The 19,058-nt window shown below is 36.7% G+C and overlaps 3 protein-coding genes across 3 annotated transcripts; 2 read left to right on the top strand and 1 right to left on the bottom strand.

Moving 5' to 3' along the window:
- Positions 1-2,115: 2,115 nt before the first annotated feature.
- LOC127130504 (B3 domain-containing transcription factor VRN1) lies at positions 2,116-3,648 on the top strand. The gene is made up of 3 exons (XM_051059730.1): positions 2,116-2,298; positions 2,590-3,024; positions 3,108-3,648. Exons 1-3 carry the CDS (start codon positions 2,194-2,196, stop codon positions 3,369-3,371), a joined length of 804 nt encoding a protein of 267 aa, XP_050915687.1. The 5' UTR covers positions 2,116-2,193; the 3' UTR covers positions 3,372-3,648.
- A 1,625-nt stretch (positions 3,649-5,273) lies between these two features.
- On the top strand, positions 5,274-7,568 carry LOC127128837 (putative B3 domain-containing protein Os03g0621600). Its single transcript, XM_051058452.1, has 5 exons — positions 5,274-5,904; positions 5,973-6,218; positions 6,374-6,478; positions 6,558-7,016; positions 7,111-7,568. Exons 1-5 carry the CDS (start codon positions 5,485-5,487, stop codon positions 7,369-7,371), a joined length of 1,491 nt encoding a protein of 496 aa, XP_050914409.1. The 5' UTR covers positions 5,274-5,484; the 3' UTR covers positions 7,372-7,568.
- Positions 7,569-12,850: 5,282 nt separating this feature from the next.
- Positions 12,851-16,572, bottom strand: LOC127126050 (putative methylesterase 12, chloroplastic). The gene is made up of 5 exons (XM_051055260.1): positions 16,032-16,572; positions 14,555-14,794; positions 14,321-14,464; positions 13,725-13,859; positions 12,851-13,386 (listed from the first exon to the last, which is right to left on the bottom strand). The coding sequence occupies exons 1-5, from the start codon at positions 16,287-16,289 to the stop codon at positions 13,114-13,116; spliced, it is 1,050 nt and encodes a 349-aa protein (XP_050911217.1). The 5' UTR covers positions 16,290-16,572; the 3' UTR covers positions 12,851-13,113.
- Between the last annotated feature and the right edge of the window lie 2,486 nt (positions 16,573-19,058).

Genomic DNA, 19,058 nt, shown 5'->3' with positions numbered 1-19,058 from the left:
TCCTCGTCATCATCTACGAGGGTACCGTGTTGCAATAGAACACATGGTAGAAAACGATGTAAGAATGATTAATTATAATATTCAACTTATTTAAATTTATTTTATACATTCTAATAGTTATATTTCTTTTAACAGTTAATTTAGAGGCCGTACATACAATATCCAGTGCCTGATTATAATGACAGCCAATTTGGATTTGAACAACAAATACCGTCTCAGCCAAGATGTCTAAGTGAACACCATAACATGACTATGGTCCAAGCTTGGGACACACATTGGCAAGATTTAAATAAATAAGAGCTAAAAGAATGGAAAAGAAGAAGGTATTTGGTGTTACAAGGAAACTCGGTAATTGGTGAGTCTAAGCCGGGTAGAGAATACATGAATTGGTTTTTATCAATTCCTTTTATGCACGTTGCTCCGACACAATTTTTGAATGATCCCCGTCAACGTGTAGCTTCTTCAACCCAACAAACAACATCACCCCCACAACAACATAACCAACCATCATCCTCAGCTCAACAAACTTACCAACACACCCAGACCACACAACAACACACAATTTATTCCACCTCAACCCAACACCATAATCCCCACACTTCATTCCCTCAAACAAACTACTATTACAACCAACAATATCAACAACAAACCAACATACGCCCACCCATACAATACACTCCAATTCCTCAACCCAACTTTGAATACTCAAACCCTCATTCTCAACCCCAAACATCTAACACCACATTCGCACATCCCACTCCCACATATAATCCTGGTGATGTCTATTATCCTCCTATCCAACACACCCAACCCAACACCTACACACAAACCACACATTTACTACCCAACTTTGACCTCACTGATGACCATCTAATGAATATGCCTTTTTTTCGCATTCAAGAACTCGACGGTATGGATATGCCTCCAAACACATCACAACAACATCAACAACAAGACGTCCATGATGAATTGTCTTCCGACTCATCTCCGTCTCCCGCAAGACAAAGACAAGAAGACTTGGGCAAGGGAAAACGCAAAAAAGTTGGCAAAAGATGTGGAACAGGCGATCACTATAAATAAAATGTATTGCTTGCATTATATCAATAAAATGTATTTCTTCCATTGTAATTCTTTAAAAAAAATCATTTCTATTATTAATATTTAAAAAAATCATTTCTATTATTAATATTTTAAAAAAATCATTTTATTATTAATATTTTAAAAAAACAATATTAGAAAACTATTATTATTATAAAAAACTATTATTATTAACATTTTATTTTAAATATTTTTATAAAATTATTATTGTTATTTTTAAAAAAATCAATTATATTAATTAAATATAGAATTAATTAAAAAACTATTTAATATTAATTTTAATAAAGTTATTTAATTATATAATAGTTTTTAAAATAATAAAAAATAAAAAAAATTACTTCCTTCACTAGCTCGGCCAATGAATGGCTGAGCCTACCCAGCGCAAAAATGGGCTACACAAACTCGCCCAATGAATGGACGAGCCCAATAAAGAAAAGGGGGTAGATTGAGAAAAAAAAATTCAAACTGGAATATTATGGGATATTAATTTCAGGTTTGGGGTATTTTAAGAAAAAAGTCGGATTTATATACATAAACAAACAAGGTAGAACTCTATCCCATAGTTTAAAGAAAGAGGTCATATATCATCTATGGATTGCTTGAATCTATAACTTGAAAGATCATACAAGATTATTTTTTTAGTTTACAAACCATGTTCACCGATCCAAAGATATATGCATGTATACTTCTTCAAACAAATTAATCACCATTCAAGAAATGGAGCAACGGATGATGGAACAATCTCTTTGAACAAAAAAATGGAGAGGAGAATTAACGTAATAGTTAGTTTGGCTACTAAGGAAAATGCAATAATAAATACAATAACTATTCGCTTCAACACATGCGTCAGACCTATTAACATATTTATGTTCATTTTTTAGACCATTGAGCGGCGTATATTATAGTATTTTAATTGAAAAAATGTGATTATTTAAAAAAAATGAAATGAGTTTTATTTTATGACAAATAGTGAATAGTAGATTCTATAAAGTGGATGAGAGAGAATCTTGTAGCGTGTCTGTCCCATCACTATCACATTATGCTTTTTGATTTTTCTATCCTATATATTTTCAGTCATTATTGGTATCTGCAACAATGCACCGTTGCCGGAGAAAGACTTTTCGGCCATCGGCGCCGGAGATGGAATCAAAGCATTTTATGAAAGCCATACTTCCTTCACCCATTCATGCCAAACAAATTGTATGTTTCTCTCTCTCGCTCTCTCTGCTTCACTACTTTATCACTCTTTCACTTGGATCAAATCATGTCTTGCTGCTGTAATCTGAGTGTAGCTTGTTTGGGAATACTTTTATTATGCATGCATGTCAATCATATTTAATGACTCTTTTGCATGTCATTCATTTCGCTTCTATCTTAAAATACTTATTATCAATCTTGTAATAATATTCCATGGTGAAGATCTCATAAACATACCCTTCTCTAAAATTTGGTCTTTAGTATTATATAACAGATGAACTTTTATTTTTGTAGAGAATTCCAGAAGAGTTTATAACAAGATTTGGGAATGAACTCAACAATGTTGCTACAATTACTGTTCCAGATGGTCGTGTTTGGGAAATGGAACTCAAGAAATGTGGTAAAGAGGTTTACTTTTGCAAAAAATGGCAAGAGTTTGCAGAATACTATTGTATAGGATATGGTTGCTATCTGTGTTTCAAATATGAGGGAAAATCAAAGTTTAGTGTTGTTATATTTGATATCACTTCTGTTGAGATTTCATACCCTCCAAGTACTCATGGAGAAATAACCATTAAGTGTCCTAGTCATAGGAAAAGTTCCAAGGTTGAAACAATTGGAGTTCAAAGCATGTCTAACACTGCTTCTAAGAGAGCAGAACATGCTGCCAATGAATTCAACTCAAGCAGGCCTCATTTTCTATCCAAAATCAATAAGGGAAAAAATGTGGTAATGATTTTACTTTCAAGTAAATGCTGATTTATTTATTTATTCATGTTGCAACTTAAGTTTATATATCATTTATCGCGCAGTATGTTGCTGCTGATTTTGCTGCAAAGTATCTGAAGCCAAATGTTCCTATGAAGCTCCAAAATTGTCATGGAGAGCAGTGGGAAGTTTTTGGCATGTTGCATGATGTCAGATTATCTTTAGCTTTGCAAATAAGGAGAGGATTTTCTAAATTTCAAAGGGATAACAGTCTGTCAGAGGGAGATATTTGTGTGTTTGAGCTTATCAACGAGAAGCCCGTTGTGCTAAATGTCGCAATGTTTCGCGCAGTTGACTATGGTGATTAACAAGTTATATATGTATGCTCCACTGTGATGAATGAGGCATGATGTTGCATGCTATATGTGATTTTGGCAGCAACTAGTAATAACCACTTGGGTATTGTGTATTTAAAGGGATGTTATTGCTTTTGTTTCATGAAGCAGTGTAGAAGATTTAAAGGAGTGTCTTAAAACTTAGACGACTGACCATTATTAGTTAGACAGGTTACATTTTACATGTTACATGTTGCTTGATGTTACTAATGCCTGATGAAATGCAATGAATGTTGAGTGTGTTTGGATATTTCATTGGCTAGCTTATTATCATAGACCACCATAGTAGAAAGGCAGTTGAATTTGATATCATAAAGTTATTGGATCAAGACAAGTTCCTTTGCGAGTTTAGTAGAAGGGTGAACAAGGAAAATAACTCCCTCTTGTGTAGAATTGAGCTACTAAAAAATGTAGTGAATAGGGAATGGCATCCTAATAGAATGAATGAGTTTGTTGATGAAAACTATGATGACAGACCTAAAAATAATGAGCTAAATCAAACTGCCTTCTATACCAGTATGCCTCTTCTGTGCTACCGTCATTGATTCTTGTTAGGAAAGCGATGCATGAAGTGATGACTAGTAATGCTAACCCAACACACTGGTTCAATTTGACAGGTTAACTTAAACCACAGACTAACATATTTCAAAAGCAACATTAACCCAACACACTGGTTCAATTTGACAGGTTAACTTAAACCACAAACTAACATATTTCAAAAGCAACATTAATGTTTAATGTTTCGACTTCGACAGAGTGTGCTATAATAATCCATAAGCTACTCTACACCTTGGAACAAAATCCGAACCACAAAACCCTTATCTCTCTGACGAAATGCAGTCTCATATCGATGTGCTTTGTTCGCTCATGAGAATTGCATTTTAAAAGAAAAAATTTGTCATTAAAAGAGTTGAATCATAAGAGATTAAAAAGAAAATGAGAGAGAGAGAGAGAGAGAGAGAGAGAGAGAAGAGAGAGAGAGAGAGAGAGAGAGAGAGAGAGAGAGAGAGAGAGAGAGAGAGAGAGAGAGAGAGAGAGAGAGAGAGAGAGAGAAGAGAGAGAGAGAGAGAAGAGAGAGAGAGAGAGAGAGAGAGAGAGAGAGAGAGAGAGAGAGAGAGAAGAGAGAGAGAGAGAGAGAGAGATGAAGAGGAGAGAGAGATAGAGAGAGAGAGATAGAGAGAGAGAGAGAGAGAGAGAGAGAGAGAGAGAAGAGAAGAGAGAGAGAGAGAGAGAGAGAGAAGAGAGAGAGAGAGAGAGAGAGAAGAGAGAGAGAGAGAGAGAGAGAGAGAGAGAGAAGAGAGAGAGAGAGAGGAGACGAGAGAGAGAGAGAGGAGAGAGAGAGAGAGAGAGAGAGAGAGAGAGAGAGAGAGAGAGAGAGAGAGAGAGAAGAGAGAGAGAGAGAGAGAGAGGAGAGAGAGAGAGAGAGAGAAGGAGAGAGAGAGAGAGAGAGAGAGAAGAGAGAGAGAGATAGAGAGAGAGAGAGAGCGAGAGAAGAGAAGAAGAGAGAGAGAGAAGAGATGGAAGAAGGAGAGGTCGAAAGAGAAGAGAGAGAGAGAGAGAGAGAGAGAAGAGAGAGAGAGAGAGCACGAGAGAGAGAGGAGAGAGAGAGAGAGAGAGATCGAAAGAGAGAGAGAGAGAGGGAGATAGAGAGAGAGAGACCGAGAGGAGAGAGAGAGAGAGAGAGATAGAGAGCGATCGAAGAGAGAGCTAGGAGCTAGAGATAGAGAGAGAGAGTCGAGAGAGAGAGAGAGAGAGAGAGAGAGAGAGAGAGAGAGGAGAAGAGAGAGAGATAGAGCTGAGGAGAGAGAGAGAGACGAGAGAGAGAGAGAGAGAGAGAGAGATAGAGCGAAGAGCGTAGAGAGAGAGAGAGAGAGAGAGAGAGAGAGAGAGATTTGACAAAAAGTTGGAAAATTAATTTGCAAAGATTTAGTTTGTAGAAAGCACAAAAAAGTAATGATAAAGGAGAATATGATATGTTTTGCGTGTCTTGTTTTCTAAATTCAGCATCACAGTCACTCATCACCTCAATGTCACTCTCACTTTCACTTTCTTATTCTTTAGTAGTACTAGTATATTTTAATCTCAAATGTGTAGTAACACTTACAACTTTTTCATGGCAAATGCAATGCACTCTCACCACTTCATGAAAGCCATACTTCCCTCTCCCATTCATTCCAAACAACTCAGAATTCCAGATGAATTCATATCAACATTCGGCAATCAACTCCAGAATGTTGTTACTCTTACTGTTCCAGATGGTCGCCAATGGAATATACAACTCAACAAATGCCACAACAATGGCGTTTTCCTTACCAACAAATGGAAACAGTTCTCTCAACACTATTCTCTTCGTTATGGTTACTATTTAGATTTCAACTATCAAGGAAACTCTAACTTCAATGTTGTTATATATGATACAACTTCCCTTGAGATTTCATATCCACTCACTGCTTCCAATGAAGGCAACCCTTCTTTTTGCTCTAAATCCATCAAGGGACGCTATGCGGTCAGTACTGTTTTTTGTTTTTTTATTCTTATGCTACCATTTGAATTGATCTTTAGTCTATTCTGCAGTATATTAGTGCTGATTTTGCTGCAAAATATCTCAAGCTAAATGTTCCTATCAAACTCCAAAATTCTCAAGGAAAGCAATGGCAAGTTTCTTGTTCAACACAGGTAGTGAATTCAACAGCCATGCGATTATCTGCTGGATTCAGTAAATTTGCAAAGGAAAATAATTTATCAGAAGGAGTTACTTATGTATTTGAGCTGATCAAAAAAGAGCCTGTTCTTGTGCTACTAGTTACAGCATTTCACAAGGTTAAAAATCTTTCATCAATTCTATTCAATCATAGTTAGTGCTAGTTACATTCTATTATGTATAGTTTGTTTAGTTGTTTGTTATAAGTGTATTGGTGAAGTGCTACTGAACTGAATGCATAGAGTGTGAATGGTTATTGCTTATTGCAATGCAGACTCGCCGAGGAAGGCGTGTACTATCGGCGAAGGAAGCGGAAGTTATGGAATTGAAGCATTTTAAGAAGGCCATACTTCCCTCGCCCATTCATGCCAAACAAATAGTAAACTTCAGTTTCTCTTTGTTTTGTTTTGTTTCTGCTAAATGGTGAATAAATTCGTGATGAGCTATTATCACTGCAGAGAATTCCGAATGAATTTGTAACAAGATTTGGGAAAGAATTGGGGAACGTTGCTGAAATTACTGTGCCAGATGGTTCTGTTTGGGAAATGAAACTTAAGAAACGGAACGAAAACATTTTCTTAACCACCAAATGGCAAGAGTTTGCAGAATACTATTCTATAGAATATGGTTGCTACCTGTCATTCAAATATGAAGGGGATTCTAAGTTTAGTGTTGTTATATTTGATGCAACTTCTGTTGAGATATGCTATCCACTCAAAACTCCATGTACTAATGAAGAACAGAACAAAAGGTGTGTTACTGATAGGAAAATGTCTGAGGCTGAAACAATTGAGAGTCATGGGAAACATGTCAAAAGCATGTATGAACATGCTTACGAAAGAGCTGAGGTTGCTGCCAATGAATACAATCCAAAAAACCCTTTTTTTCGATCAAAAGTCTGTAAAGGAAGATATCCGGTGACGATTTTACTTTGTAGTTTCTGGTTTAAAGTAAATGTTTGAGTTATATATCTATGGTTCCGCTGAAATTGATCTGTCATCCATTGTGCAGTACGCTCCTTCTGATTTTGCTAAAAAGTATCTGAAGCCAGATGTTCCTATCAAGCTTCAAAATGCTGATGGTGAGCAATGGGAAGTTTGTTGTGCATTCAATATGTCAAACTCAATGGCAATGCGAATAGTGAAGGGATATTGTGAGTTTCATACAAACAACAACCTGTCAGAGGGAGATCATTGTGTGTTTGAGGTGATCAAGGAGATGCCGGTTGTGCTAAAAGTCACAATATTTCGCACGGTTGACTTTGCTGATTAACAACTTGTTTATGCTCTTTACTGTGATGAATGAGGCATGAGATGTTGCATGCTACATGTGGTTTTGGTATTTGATAGTTTAAATGGATTGCACCAACTTGTAATAGGCACTTAATGTATTCTTCTATGTTTGATTGCTTTAATGGTGATTTTGCTTTTTGGATCATGAAGCATTGTAAAAGATTAGAACCCTATCAGCAGCTTGATTTTTTGTTGGACTAGTAGTGTTTTCAAACTGATAGAATTAGGTAAAGAGAGAGAATGAAAAGAAACTCTCATTGTATTATTGTGATGAACAGTAATACAAGAGGCTACAATATATATCCATGTAATCCAAAACAGAAAGGTGTGAGGCGCATAACAAGCTAACAGCACACCACTAACAAAGCTGACAGCTCAGCAAAACAGAATAGAAAAATAAAATGAAGGGCATATTAGTAAACTACTCTATTAGTCCCCCTTAGAAGCTGATGGCAGACTGGTCAAAGTAGCCTTATCATACACACGCAACTTGGAACGAAGAGGAACAAACTTGGCAGCAGAGAGGGGCTTAGTGAGAATGTCAGCCCATTGATCTTGAGCTGGTACATGAACAACAGTCAGACTTTTGCTGAGTACTTTCTCTCGCAGAAAGAAAATATCAAGCTCCATATGCTTAGTCCTGTTGTGAAGAATAGGATTGTGAGCCAAAGTAACAGTGCTCAAGTTATCACACAAGATCTTGGGAACTTGAGAGGAATAATGGAGTTCCTTAAGCAAGGACTGAATCCAAATGAGTTCAGCAGCTAGCTGAGCCATACTGCGATATTCCGCCTCAGCACTGGACCTTGCAACAACCTGTTGCTTTTTGGACCACCAGGAAACAACATTAGGCCCAAGATATATGCAGGCCCCTGAAGTAGATCTCCGGTCATCAGGGTCTGATGCCCAGTCTGCATCACAGAACCCTAGCAACTGCATTGGTTGCTGAATAGGAGCAGGCTGAAGGAGAAGACCATGGTGCAGAGTACCACTTAGGTACCTTAAGATTCTTTTAACAGCCTTCCAATGATCCTCTAAAGGATTGGACAAAAACTGACAGACTTTGTTGACTGAAAAAGAGATCTCTGGCCTAGTTAAGGTAGCATATTGAAGGGCACCAACCACAGACCGAAACTGAGTAGGGTCATCAACCGCAGCAGACCCAACCTTGGACAATTTGCTGCTAGAGATCATGGGAGTAGGCATGCCATTGGCATTCAACATATTAAGCCTTGAAAGCAAATCTGTGATGTACTTAGTCTGAGATAAGAGAAGAGAACCATTAGGGAGATGAGTCACTTGAATCCCTAGAAAATAATCAAGGTGTCCCAGCTGTTTGAGAGAGAAAGAATTATTGAGATGCTTGATCAAGGAAGCTATAAAAGGAGCAGAACTACCCGTGATGATTATATCATCTACATAGACCAGAATTAGAATCTGAAGTTTACCTTGATGTAACAAAAACAAGCTAGGATCACATCTACTAGCCTTAAACCCGAGTTGAACCAAGGCACACTTTAGCTTATCAAACCAGGCCCTAGGAGCCTGTTTTAAACCATAAATAGCCTTATTTAACTTGCAAACAAGAGTGCTGTCAGCAACTTCAAAGCCAGCGATGCATAAAGACTTCTTCTTCAAGAGTGCCATTGAGGAAGGCATTGTTAACATCAATCTGCTGCAATGGCCACCTGTTTGTAACAGCAATAGAAAGAACAATTCTCACAGTGACAGGTTTAATGACAGGAGAGAAAGTCTCTTGAAAATCATTACCAGCCTTTTGATGGAACCCTTTAGCCACTAATCTGGCTTTATACCTGTTTATGGAACCATCAGGATTCTCCTTAGTCCTGAACACCCACTTACATCCAATAGGCTTCCTTCCAGCAGGAGCTTTCACCAAAGTCCAGGTCTGATTTCTCAGCAGTGCCTGATGTTCTTCCTTCATGGCCTGAAACCAGTTAGGAGCAGCCAAGGCTTGTTCAACAGATGTAGGTTCAAGGTGGGCTATTAATAGAGTAGGGTGAAGTCTAGGAAGGGTGATTCCTCTTTTGGCTCTAGTTTGCATAGGGTGAATGTTTTGAGGGTGAATGGAAGGTAAAGCTGTGGCAGCAGGGTGGGAAATAGGACTAGGGCCAGGGGAGGGACCAACTGAAGGAGAGGAATATGAAGAGGAGGGAGAAAGAGTGCTAGCTTCAGCTGGATCAGAGAGAATGAGGGCAGGAGAGGAAGAAGGAGAAGAGGTAATGGGAATGGCAGTGAGAGGTTGAGGGATAGGTTGCTGACCGGAAGAATAAGAGTAGTTAGAGGGAGCAGCAGAGGAAGAGGAAGAAGAGATTGGAGAAATATTAGGAATAGTGGGACTGCTAAGTTGAGGAAAAGCAGAATTTGAGGAAGAAGAAGGCATAGAAGACAGATTAGAAGTAGAGGGAGTAGAGGGAACAGGAGGAAAACTGAGAGAGGGAGAGGAAGAGGATGGAGTGTTAGGAAGAGAGACAGATTTTGAAGAAGAAACCAAGGTGGAATAAGGAAAATTTGCTTCATTAAAAACAACATCCTTGGAAATAAAAATGCGACCATCTGAAGCAAGGCATTTATAGCCTTTGTGAGAGGTAGAGTATCCAAGGAAAATGCACAGTTGAGATCTAAAATCAAGTTTATGAGAATTATAGGGACGAAGGAAAGGATAACAAGCACAGCCAAAGACTTTAAGGGTAGTATAGTCAGGGTTTTTGTGAAGTAATTTAAAATAAGGTGAGACATTGTCAAGTATAGGTGTAGGAAGTCTGTTAATGAGATATGCAGCTGTGACAAATGCATGATCCCAGAATTTTAAGGGAAGGGTGGACTCAGCAAGGAGTGTGAGGCCAGTCTCAACAATGTGCCTGTGCTTACGTTCAACAAGGCCATTTTGGTGATGTGTATGGGGACAAGTGAATCTGGGAACAATCCCTAAATCTGTGAGATATTTGGTAAGAGGCCTAAACTCACCTCCCCCATCAGTTTGGACACATTTAATGGGACAATTGAACTGAAGTTCAACCATTTTCTTAAACTGAAGAAACTGAACCATGGTGTCAGACTTAAGTTTGAGAGGAAAAACCCAAACAAACCTAGAGAAGGCATCAATACAGGTTAGGAAATAGGTATAACCACTGGAAGATTGCATAGGGGCAGGACCCCAGAGATCACATACAACCAGCTCAAAAGGATGAGAGTAAACTGTGGTAGATAAAGAAGAAGGAAGTCTATGAGACTTGCCAATGCAGCAAGCATGACATAACTCAGCAGGGGGTTTAGATGGAAAGGACTGATTACACAGTTTGAAGATTTCAGTGAGGGCATGATGATTGGGGTGTCCCAGCCTAGTATGCCAAAGCACATATTTATTGGATGCAATAGAATTTGCAGCATTAAAGTGAGAGGAAGGTAAAACAGTACTGACAGAGTTTAGAGAAGGATTGAAAAAGGTACTTGTAACATTATAATTGCAAGATTCATTACAAGAAGACAAAGGATTTATAGGATGATTTGCAACAGATTCAGTACACTGAGATATAGAATCTATAACATCTGTCCTATAGGAACCATTACAATTGTATGCTGCAGGATAACTATGACTAGAACTATAAGAGGAAGAAGACTTGGACAACGGAGGAGCAGCTGGATTGGAGAATTTATAGAGGCCATCAGCACCAACAAGACCACTGAGTAAGACTTCAGAAGTAGCCTGAGATTTGACAACACAGAACTTAGGATGAAATTCAAAAAATACAGAATTATCTTGAGCAAATTTGCTCACACTCATAAGGTTTTTGGTGATGTGAGGGACATGTAAGAGATTGTTAAGAGTGAGAGATAGATGAGGTTTGTGAGGTAAGGGAAAAGACATAGAACCTACAGAGTTGATGGACAAACCTTGGCCGTTACCTATGAAAACTTGTTCAGTTCCAGGCACGGAGGCAGAGTCAGACACATTAGAGGCATCAGGAGTAACATGATGAGAAGCTCCTGAGTCAGGATACCACCACTGGTTTGCACTGCTAGCTTCAGTACCTGCATAAAAGGCTTGTGGTGCAGAAGATCTGGGAGGTGCAGCTCTGGGAGAAGCATAAGCAAGCGGCACAGGATAAACAGCACGAGGAGCCACGTGAAAAAAGGATTGAAGGGAGCTCGATGATGTGGATAACTAGCACCACTGGAATTGGCATAACGATAGTAGCATACAGAAGCATCATGACCAGGTTTGTGACAAATCTGACACGGTGATTTCCCAAAACGACCTCCTCCACGACCAAAACGACCACCACCGCGACCAGAACGACCACCACGTGCACCATAGGAATGATTTTCAGCATTAGCGGTGACGTGACTCGTTCCTTGAGGAAACGCCTCGGAGACGACTTGATCAGAAGCGCCTGGAGTAGGAGAAGGTGTTGCTTGAGTGAGATTGACCGTCGCCGTCGCAGGTTCTGTAATCGCAGCTTTGCGATGCTTCTCCAATCGCGACTCATGAGCAAGCAAGGAAGACTCCAACTCTTCCAAGGAGCTAACGTCATCTTTGCTGTTGACGGCGGCGACAATAGAATCATAATCCTCAGGTAACGAATCGAGAACAATCTCAATTAGGTTACGAAGAGGAACGGGATCACCGATGGAGGTTAGCGACTCGCTGATGTCACGAGAACGCGTCATAAGCTCAGTAATCGTTAGTGAACCCTTCGTAAGACGCCGGAGTTCTGAACGAAGTTGACGAGCCTTGGTGGAGAGAAGAACATCAAAGTAGCGATGAACTTCTGTCCACACCTGCCACGCATGCTTGCAGTCAACGAGCTTAGGAAGGAGAGCATCGGAGATAGTAGAGAGAAGCCAGGTGCAGATGAGAGCATCCTGCTGTTCCCACTCAAGAAACGCACTGTGAGATGCAGGATCTGAGGGAGACGGTGACGGAATCACCGGAACAGTGACAAAGCGTTGAAGACGATGACCACGGACGACGCCATCAATCTGCTGCTTCCACTGTTTGAAGTTCTTGTCGTCAAGCTTAACAGAAATTAGGTGAGAAAGTTTCACCTGAGAGGAAGGGAATAAAGATTCCATGGATCGGAAAAAAAAATTTAAGCTCTGAATACCATGATAGAATTAGGTAAAGAGAGAGAATGAAAAGAAACTCTCATTGTATTATTGTGATGAACAGTAATACAAGAGGCTACAATATATATCCATGTAATCCAAAACAGAAAGGTGTGAGGCGCATAACAAGCTAACAGCACACCACTAACAAAGCTGACAGCTCAGCAAAACAGAATAGAAAAATAAAATGAAGGGCATATTAGTAAACTACTCTATTACAAACTTAGATGACAGTTAGAAATTCTCATTTTTTTGGAATATGAATCAACAAATTTCAATGGATTAATGGATGTTGTAGGTTATTATAATTATTGGTTGTCAAAAAGCCAAAACCAAAAGAACAAAAGTTAATATTACTATTACTATTTACTGTACATATGAACCAAAAATAAAATACAAGTTTATAGTAGTAGTCTTTCACTAATTGAATTCTACATTGTCTCAATGCCAATAAAATCATGTTCTTCCTCTATTATATTTCATGATTATAAAAAATATAATAAAATTCATCTTTCAATTGGGCCATATGAACTCTATTCTTTAACTTGGTGAGATAGATAAAGTAACAAATCATGTATTGATGATGATTAAACTACTGAATTTGAGCTATTTCCACTAAAATCTTGTGAAGAGATTGTGGCCTGGAGAAGAATGGACAGTGATCACTGCCTTTGATTTTGAAAACTCCTTCTGGTGGATTTTCCCCCACAAGCTTCTCTTGGACATCCGGTGAAAGAGCGCGATCATCCAATGTTTGAATGTAAAAACGGCGAGCAGTACCGTATTTGTTAGGAGATAAACACAGCTTCTCCATGATTGGACCAATAGGACTTTGTCTCATCGAAACCATGGCTAAAGCAACGTCCTGTGATGTAACACCGCATTTCAAATTTTACCAGATCATCAGATACTTGTATAATTAGAATCCATAAAATTCGGCTGGAAATGAAGGTAATACTAATAATATAGAATAGAAATAGTATCCACTGATTTATATCTCAGTCATGGTAAATATCGACTGATATTTCAGGTTTTTCAGCTATAACCGCGCCGCAAAGTAGCTGTATGGCGGGATTTTGGCTCTTCGCCATCTACAACACTGCTACACAATTAGAGATCTTGTTGTGCATAACCAGGTCTCAAGCATAAGCAGCTAAAAATCTAGAAAGAAAAAAGTTAGAAATAGACTCAAGTCCTACATACCTTTGATGGGGATTGATTAAAATACAAGCCTTTCATCTGCTCTTTCTCAAACATAAATCCTGTTGGAGGCTTTTCTTTACCATTACCATGGATCAGAAACTTTGATTCTTGCATAAACTGTTCAGCTGATCCTAGCTGCAGTATAGATGATTTGTTATACTCCACCCGTCTCAAAATATGTCACTTTATAGAATATTGCACACGAATTAAGAAATAATAATTAACTTTGTATGAGAAAGAGAAATCGTGACTAACTTGAAAATAGAGAGAAACAAATAACAAATGGTATAGTAGGAAAAGAGACATTAATGTTTCATTGATACGTACATAAAACAAGACATTTTGTTTTGGCTATGATGACATATATTTTTGTGGTTAAAATTCATTTTTTTACCAGGGAAGAAAAGTCACGAACAGCATATTAGAACATAAAAGATTCACCGGAATGTTAGGCTAAGACATCAAGTCATAACCATAGATCCTGAGTTATTGAAACTGAAAGAGCCGTGCGACAGTAAATTTGTAATGATAGATGAAGAAATTACCCCAATTAGTTGAGGTTGCACAGCCAATAAGTAAATGAAAGTACTAGATACCTGATCAGCGAAAACATCAAACGGTCTTTGACCATCGGTCACCATTGTAGCACAGAGAAAAATCGCTTTTGAGATCTTTTGTGGATAATGTTCCAATGCATAAGAAATGCAAGCACCGCCAATGCTATGACCAACAAGAACAACCTACAAAATTTCAATTTTCATGAAATATATTCATAACAGAATGCAGGACAATAACTGCTTTAATTTCAAAGTCACGTCGCATGTCCGAACCTTTTCATCCTCGGGAAGGTTTTCAAGATAAACAGTTAAAGGTTTTGAATATTCTGCCAATGTAGTCACATCGTTGCTGTCTGTGAGATCAATTCCAGATCCTGTAAGATCTAAGGCAACAGGCTGCAATCCTACTTCTTCTAAAAGCGCAACAGTCTTGTACCAACACCACGCTCCAAAACCTTCTCCATGGATTAATACAAACTTCTTTGTTTTAATGTTCACCAGAAGTTCTGGATCCTGGACAGAACATAGCAGCAGGTTAATAATGCACAATCAAAAAGATTAAAACAGTACTGTAGTATTACCCAATAATTTCTGACCCGTGGCTAGCAAAGTTTGTGAACAAAATCTATTGTTCAAAACAAGATTGTGAAGAGCATATGTATTGAACAGTCAGAGTCAAATCATTTTCATTCTAGGTCCAACCAAACATTTGCATCCATCCAGCTACCAAGAAAATGATGCATAAACTCAAACAACATTTCAAAGAGCCTCCAAAGAAGGAAAAAGTTAGCGTGTGTTTGGTTCTACGGTGTCAAAATTTGACTTAGATGAAATAATCTAGTAAAATCGATTTTAATTAAAATGTTGTGTAACGTAAAATAATTTATGTTTGAATATGTTCACGTGAAAGTGAATTGAGGAATGAATTTGATACTAAAAATCATGTTCAAAGACAAAATTTATATTTTCTAGCTATAAGTTATCATCAGCTCTAATCATGGACCCGAAACATTCTTTTGAGAAATGTGGCTGGGCCTAATTCAATCCTACAAAACCGGCTTGTAGGTGTAGGTGAGGATTGCCCAACTATATAAGCACATGTTCATATCATATATTGTCCGAGTGGTCTTTAACACATACTGTAATCAATTTAAAGTATTCAAAACCACCCTTTAAATCTCCAAAAAGTGAATCCATTTACACTTAATTTAGATAAAATGAGAAACAATCCAAGTGTATAAGAATAGATGGTGATTGAGTTGAAGAAAAGTAGTCAAGTTGAACAAAATGTGAGTCCAAACATGAAACATCCCTAATAAGTCCCCTTAGATACTTGGCTATAGATTGAGTAAAAAAAGAAATAAGAAAAACATGTTCCCTATAATGCCTAAGAAAAATACTAGTAAAAAGTAGGGTAAAAATACATGAGTATTTAGTGGAGTCAACACAGATCATGTTCCTCTTTCACAAGTCAGGGAAGTGGGGTATGTATGTATTGTAAAAAGGAGAACAAAATACATGCAAATAATCATAAACTAATTTCAAAAACACAGTGAATTGGTCTGCTTTACCTTTTTGAGCTTATAAAAAAATAAAAAGTAACCCTTGATTTGTTTTTAAACTAGACTTTTCAGACACATGTTAGATCTTAAACAAATCATGAGAACCCACTTTCTAGAACTTACGAAATGATTCAAAAATCAAAACTTTAGAAATCAAAAAGTAGAAAAAGAGCAGAACAGAACAGAACCTGTTTGCTGTTGTTGTTGTTGTTGAGTTGAACAGAATCGGGTAAATTGCGTCTTCTAGAGCTAGTTGAACCAATTCTCCTAGACATAGAGCCTTCAAACCTCTGAGACAATTGATGCTGTTGAAGTGCCATGGATAATGCTTGAAGATGCAATTCTTCTTCGGTAACAAGCTTCCTCTGTGATCTAGCGATTCTCTTGCTTCTTGATCCAACCTCTTTGGAATCCTTTTTCGACATACAAATGAAACGATTACCCATTGATTTTTCTGTCTTGGTTGTGAGAAAAGGAAGAAGATGAATGAATGAATCGGTTGAAGAATTGATTGTGTTTTTGTTTGGTTTTGGAGGTTTCGGAGTAGTGAGTTGTTGGAAATAAATAAATGCAAAATTATATTAAATGTTTGTTTATTTCAATTTCAACGATGTATCATAGTTCTCCTACTTCTTCATCATTTCATAATTTCAAAGCTTTTTTCTATTAAATACTTATTTTTTTTTCAATTAATCTTATTATTATAAGATTTTGAAGCGAAAAAGTGAATAAGTGTAATAGTGTCCTGAAAATAAGCGGATTTTGTGTAAGCGATTTTCAACGTGCATTGAGGGGCAACTTTTTCTAAAGGGCAATTTTTTTCTTTTACTAGGTTAGACTATAGACAAGATAGACTCATTTCTTTAATTACGCCAAATAAAATTTACAAACACGTCACAACTCACAATTTTTAACTCTATTTTTCTTCTCTTTTTTTTTCCTTTGAAATTCTAAATATCTTTTTTTTTTCAATTTATTCTAAACTATTCAACTTTCAAATATATATATATATATATATATATATATTTAATGGAAGTTGTTTAATGTTATAGGTGGATTTTAAATTTTGGAGCTTAGTATATTTACTATTTGAGAAAATAAATGTAGCATTTATGTTGCTTAAATTTTTGTGTAAGTTATTTCACAAAACAATACAACAAGTGTGTTGTTTATCATTAAATAATACTTGGTCTTAAAATAAAAGTTACGTCTATAAAAATGGTTGGATTTGATCTTTCATTTAAATATCTAATTAATATTCATAATTTACTATTTATTTCATACTTTATTAATAATAATTAAAATACACTAATTATTAATAAGGATAATTTAGTAAAATTATTATTTTATGCCTTTCACTTAGCAAATTACTTAATATGTCTGAAAGTATCTACTATCACACTTATTTTGGGATTTTGGGATGGATGTAGTATTAATCTTGATTGGGTCACGTATAGATTGTTTATTAAAATCACCGTTAGATCAAAATTGGTTTAGACTACTTACATGTTGCTTAAATACAATACGATAATTGATCCCACACAAAATAGCTCAAACAATCTAAAATTAGTTTGATAGATTTGTTCATAATATTATGATTTCTATCGATATAGAAATCAAGAACATAACTTAACTAATCTCAATGAGTCAATAACCAATCAACTTGTATCTCTTAAACTCGTATAAGAATTCAATTAGAGAATGAAAGCAAGAGCATACCTAAGTTTGTTATTGAAATCGATGAAAATTTACGGGTATGTGATCTTCTGATTTATAGAGTTTCTTATGGTTCTTTGAATCTCTTCTGATGGGGATGAAAAGAAAATCATGATGAATCATGATTTTTATTTGAAAATACATTTTGTCGTATTCGAGTGGAAAACTCGGCTTACTTGGACTTTCTCACAATCACGTCTCAACGTTTGCTTCATCTTGATATGGAGAACTTTTACTTGGACTTTCTCACAAGCACATCTCAACATTCAAGTGGAAAATGTCAATAATTTCTCAAAATATTGTAAAGTATAGTGGTTAGCATCACTACAAGAATAGACTAATATTCAATCCTTTAAAAAAATGGCTCTTAAAGGAAAGTGCACAAAGGCACAAAAAGAGAAATTTGATTGGTTTGTATTTTTTAGAAGTTTGAGAAAAGAGTTTGAGTATGCTTAATTGTTTTAGCATTTATTGAGAAAAAGATTTTCTAGATGACTTGACAAAGTCAAGGTTTGTTAAAAAAAGGTGTCAAGTTTGAAAACAAGAGGTTTTTGAAATAGGGAGAAGTTTTGAAAATTGAAGAAATGGGAAGGAAAGGAAGAGACTATCCAAAAGCATAAAGTAAATGACATGAAATAAAAGGTTTCATTGTAAGGTAGCATAAGAGAAAGCTTTTGTATGTGCAAGTGTATTAACCATAAGATAGAGCAAGCATTTGACATTTGTCAAAATAAGCATTCCTTTCCCTTTGGATTGAACCACGAGATAAAAGCACATAAATAGATGAATATCAAAAAATCCAGATGAACAACCAAACCACAAAGCCAAAAAGAAACATTCAGGTCTTGAATTGAAGATCAAATGGTCCAGAGGGCTCAATAGGTCTCAGATGAATCACAAAGTATCAGATGTACTGCAAACAATGGAAAAATCACTAAGTCTTAAGGTCCACAGTCCAAAATATTCCTCAAACAAGGGATATTAACACAAAGTCCATAAGATTAGATTAAAGTTTTTTCGGATTTTATCCATTTTATAATGTTTGTGTTCGTTTGAAATAAGAAAGCAAAAAAAGCAACAAAAAAAATATAGGGCAAGAATGCAAATGACATAAAATGTAAATGTTATGAGATTAGATGCAACAAGTTAGTGATCATGAGGCAAGCAGTGTATGTGTCAATCATGTTAGAGTGTTGATATAAAATCAAACTCTCAAGGCATGAAGGACAACCGTTCGAAACTCAAAGAAGAAAGAAGAAAGAAAAATTCCAAATGAAAGCAAACTTAAGTGTTTGACTTAGAATCCACTATCAAACAAGGTGAGAGACCCAAACATATGGCACAACCTAGGGATGACCCATCATTAACTCAAAGTGTTAAAAATATGATAAATGATCACCTATCAACATATTGAATTAGAGAAGATTGAATCAACCTAAGAGACCATCTATGAATGACTTGAAATATAAAAGCATTCATAAACCAAATCAACAACTTAG

This window comes from Lathyrus oleraceus, chromosome 1 (genome assembly GCF_024323335.1).
Source record: "Lathyrus oleraceus cultivar Zhongwan6 chromosome 1, CAAS_Psat_ZW6_1.0, whole genome shotgun sequence".
In the NCBI taxonomy this organism is placed as follows: Eukaryota; Viridiplantae; Streptophyta; class Magnoliopsida; order Fabales; family Fabaceae; genus Lathyrus; species Lathyrus oleraceus.
This window is presented reverse-complemented; position numbering and strand designations above follow the sequence as displayed.

Bases quoted from the DNA above. Each gene is read 5' to 3' on its own strand.
- LOC127130504 (XM_051059730.1), top strand. From the start codon at position 2,194: ATGCACCGTTGCCGGAGAAAGACTTTTCGGCCATCGGCGCCGGAGATG. The intron at 2,299-2,589 runs GTATGTTTCTCT...TTATTTTTGTAG, and splicing joins CCATTCATGCCAAACAAATT to AGAATTCCAGAAGAGTTTAT. The intron at 3,025-3,107 runs GTAATGATTTTA...TTTATCGCGCAG, and splicing joins TCAATAAGGGAAAAAATGTG to TATGTTGCTGCTGATTTTGC.
- LOC127128837 (XM_051058452.1), top strand. From the start codon at position 5,485: ATGTGTAGTAACACTTACAACTTTTTCATGGCAAATGCAATGCACTCT. The intron at 6,479-6,557 runs GTAAACTTCAGT...TTATCACTGCAG, and splicing joins CCATTCATGCCAAACAAATA to AGAATTCCGAATGAATTTGT. The intron at 7,017-7,110 runs GTGACGATTTTA...TCCATTGTGCAG, and splicing joins TCTGTAAAGGAAGATATCCG to TACGCTCCTTCTGATTTTGC.
- LOC127126050 (XM_051055260.1), bottom strand. From the start codon at position 16,289: ATGGGTAATCGTTTCATTTGTATGTCGAAAAAGGATTCCAAAGAGGTT. The intron at 14,795-16,031 runs GTTCTGTTCTGT...TGTTCTGTCCAG, and splicing joins ACAACAACAACAGCAAACAG to GATCCAGAACTTCTGGTGAA. The intron at 13,387-13,724 runs GTATGTAGGACT...GTTACATCACAG, and splicing joins TTAATCAATCCCCATCAAAG to GACGTTGCTTTAGCCATGGT.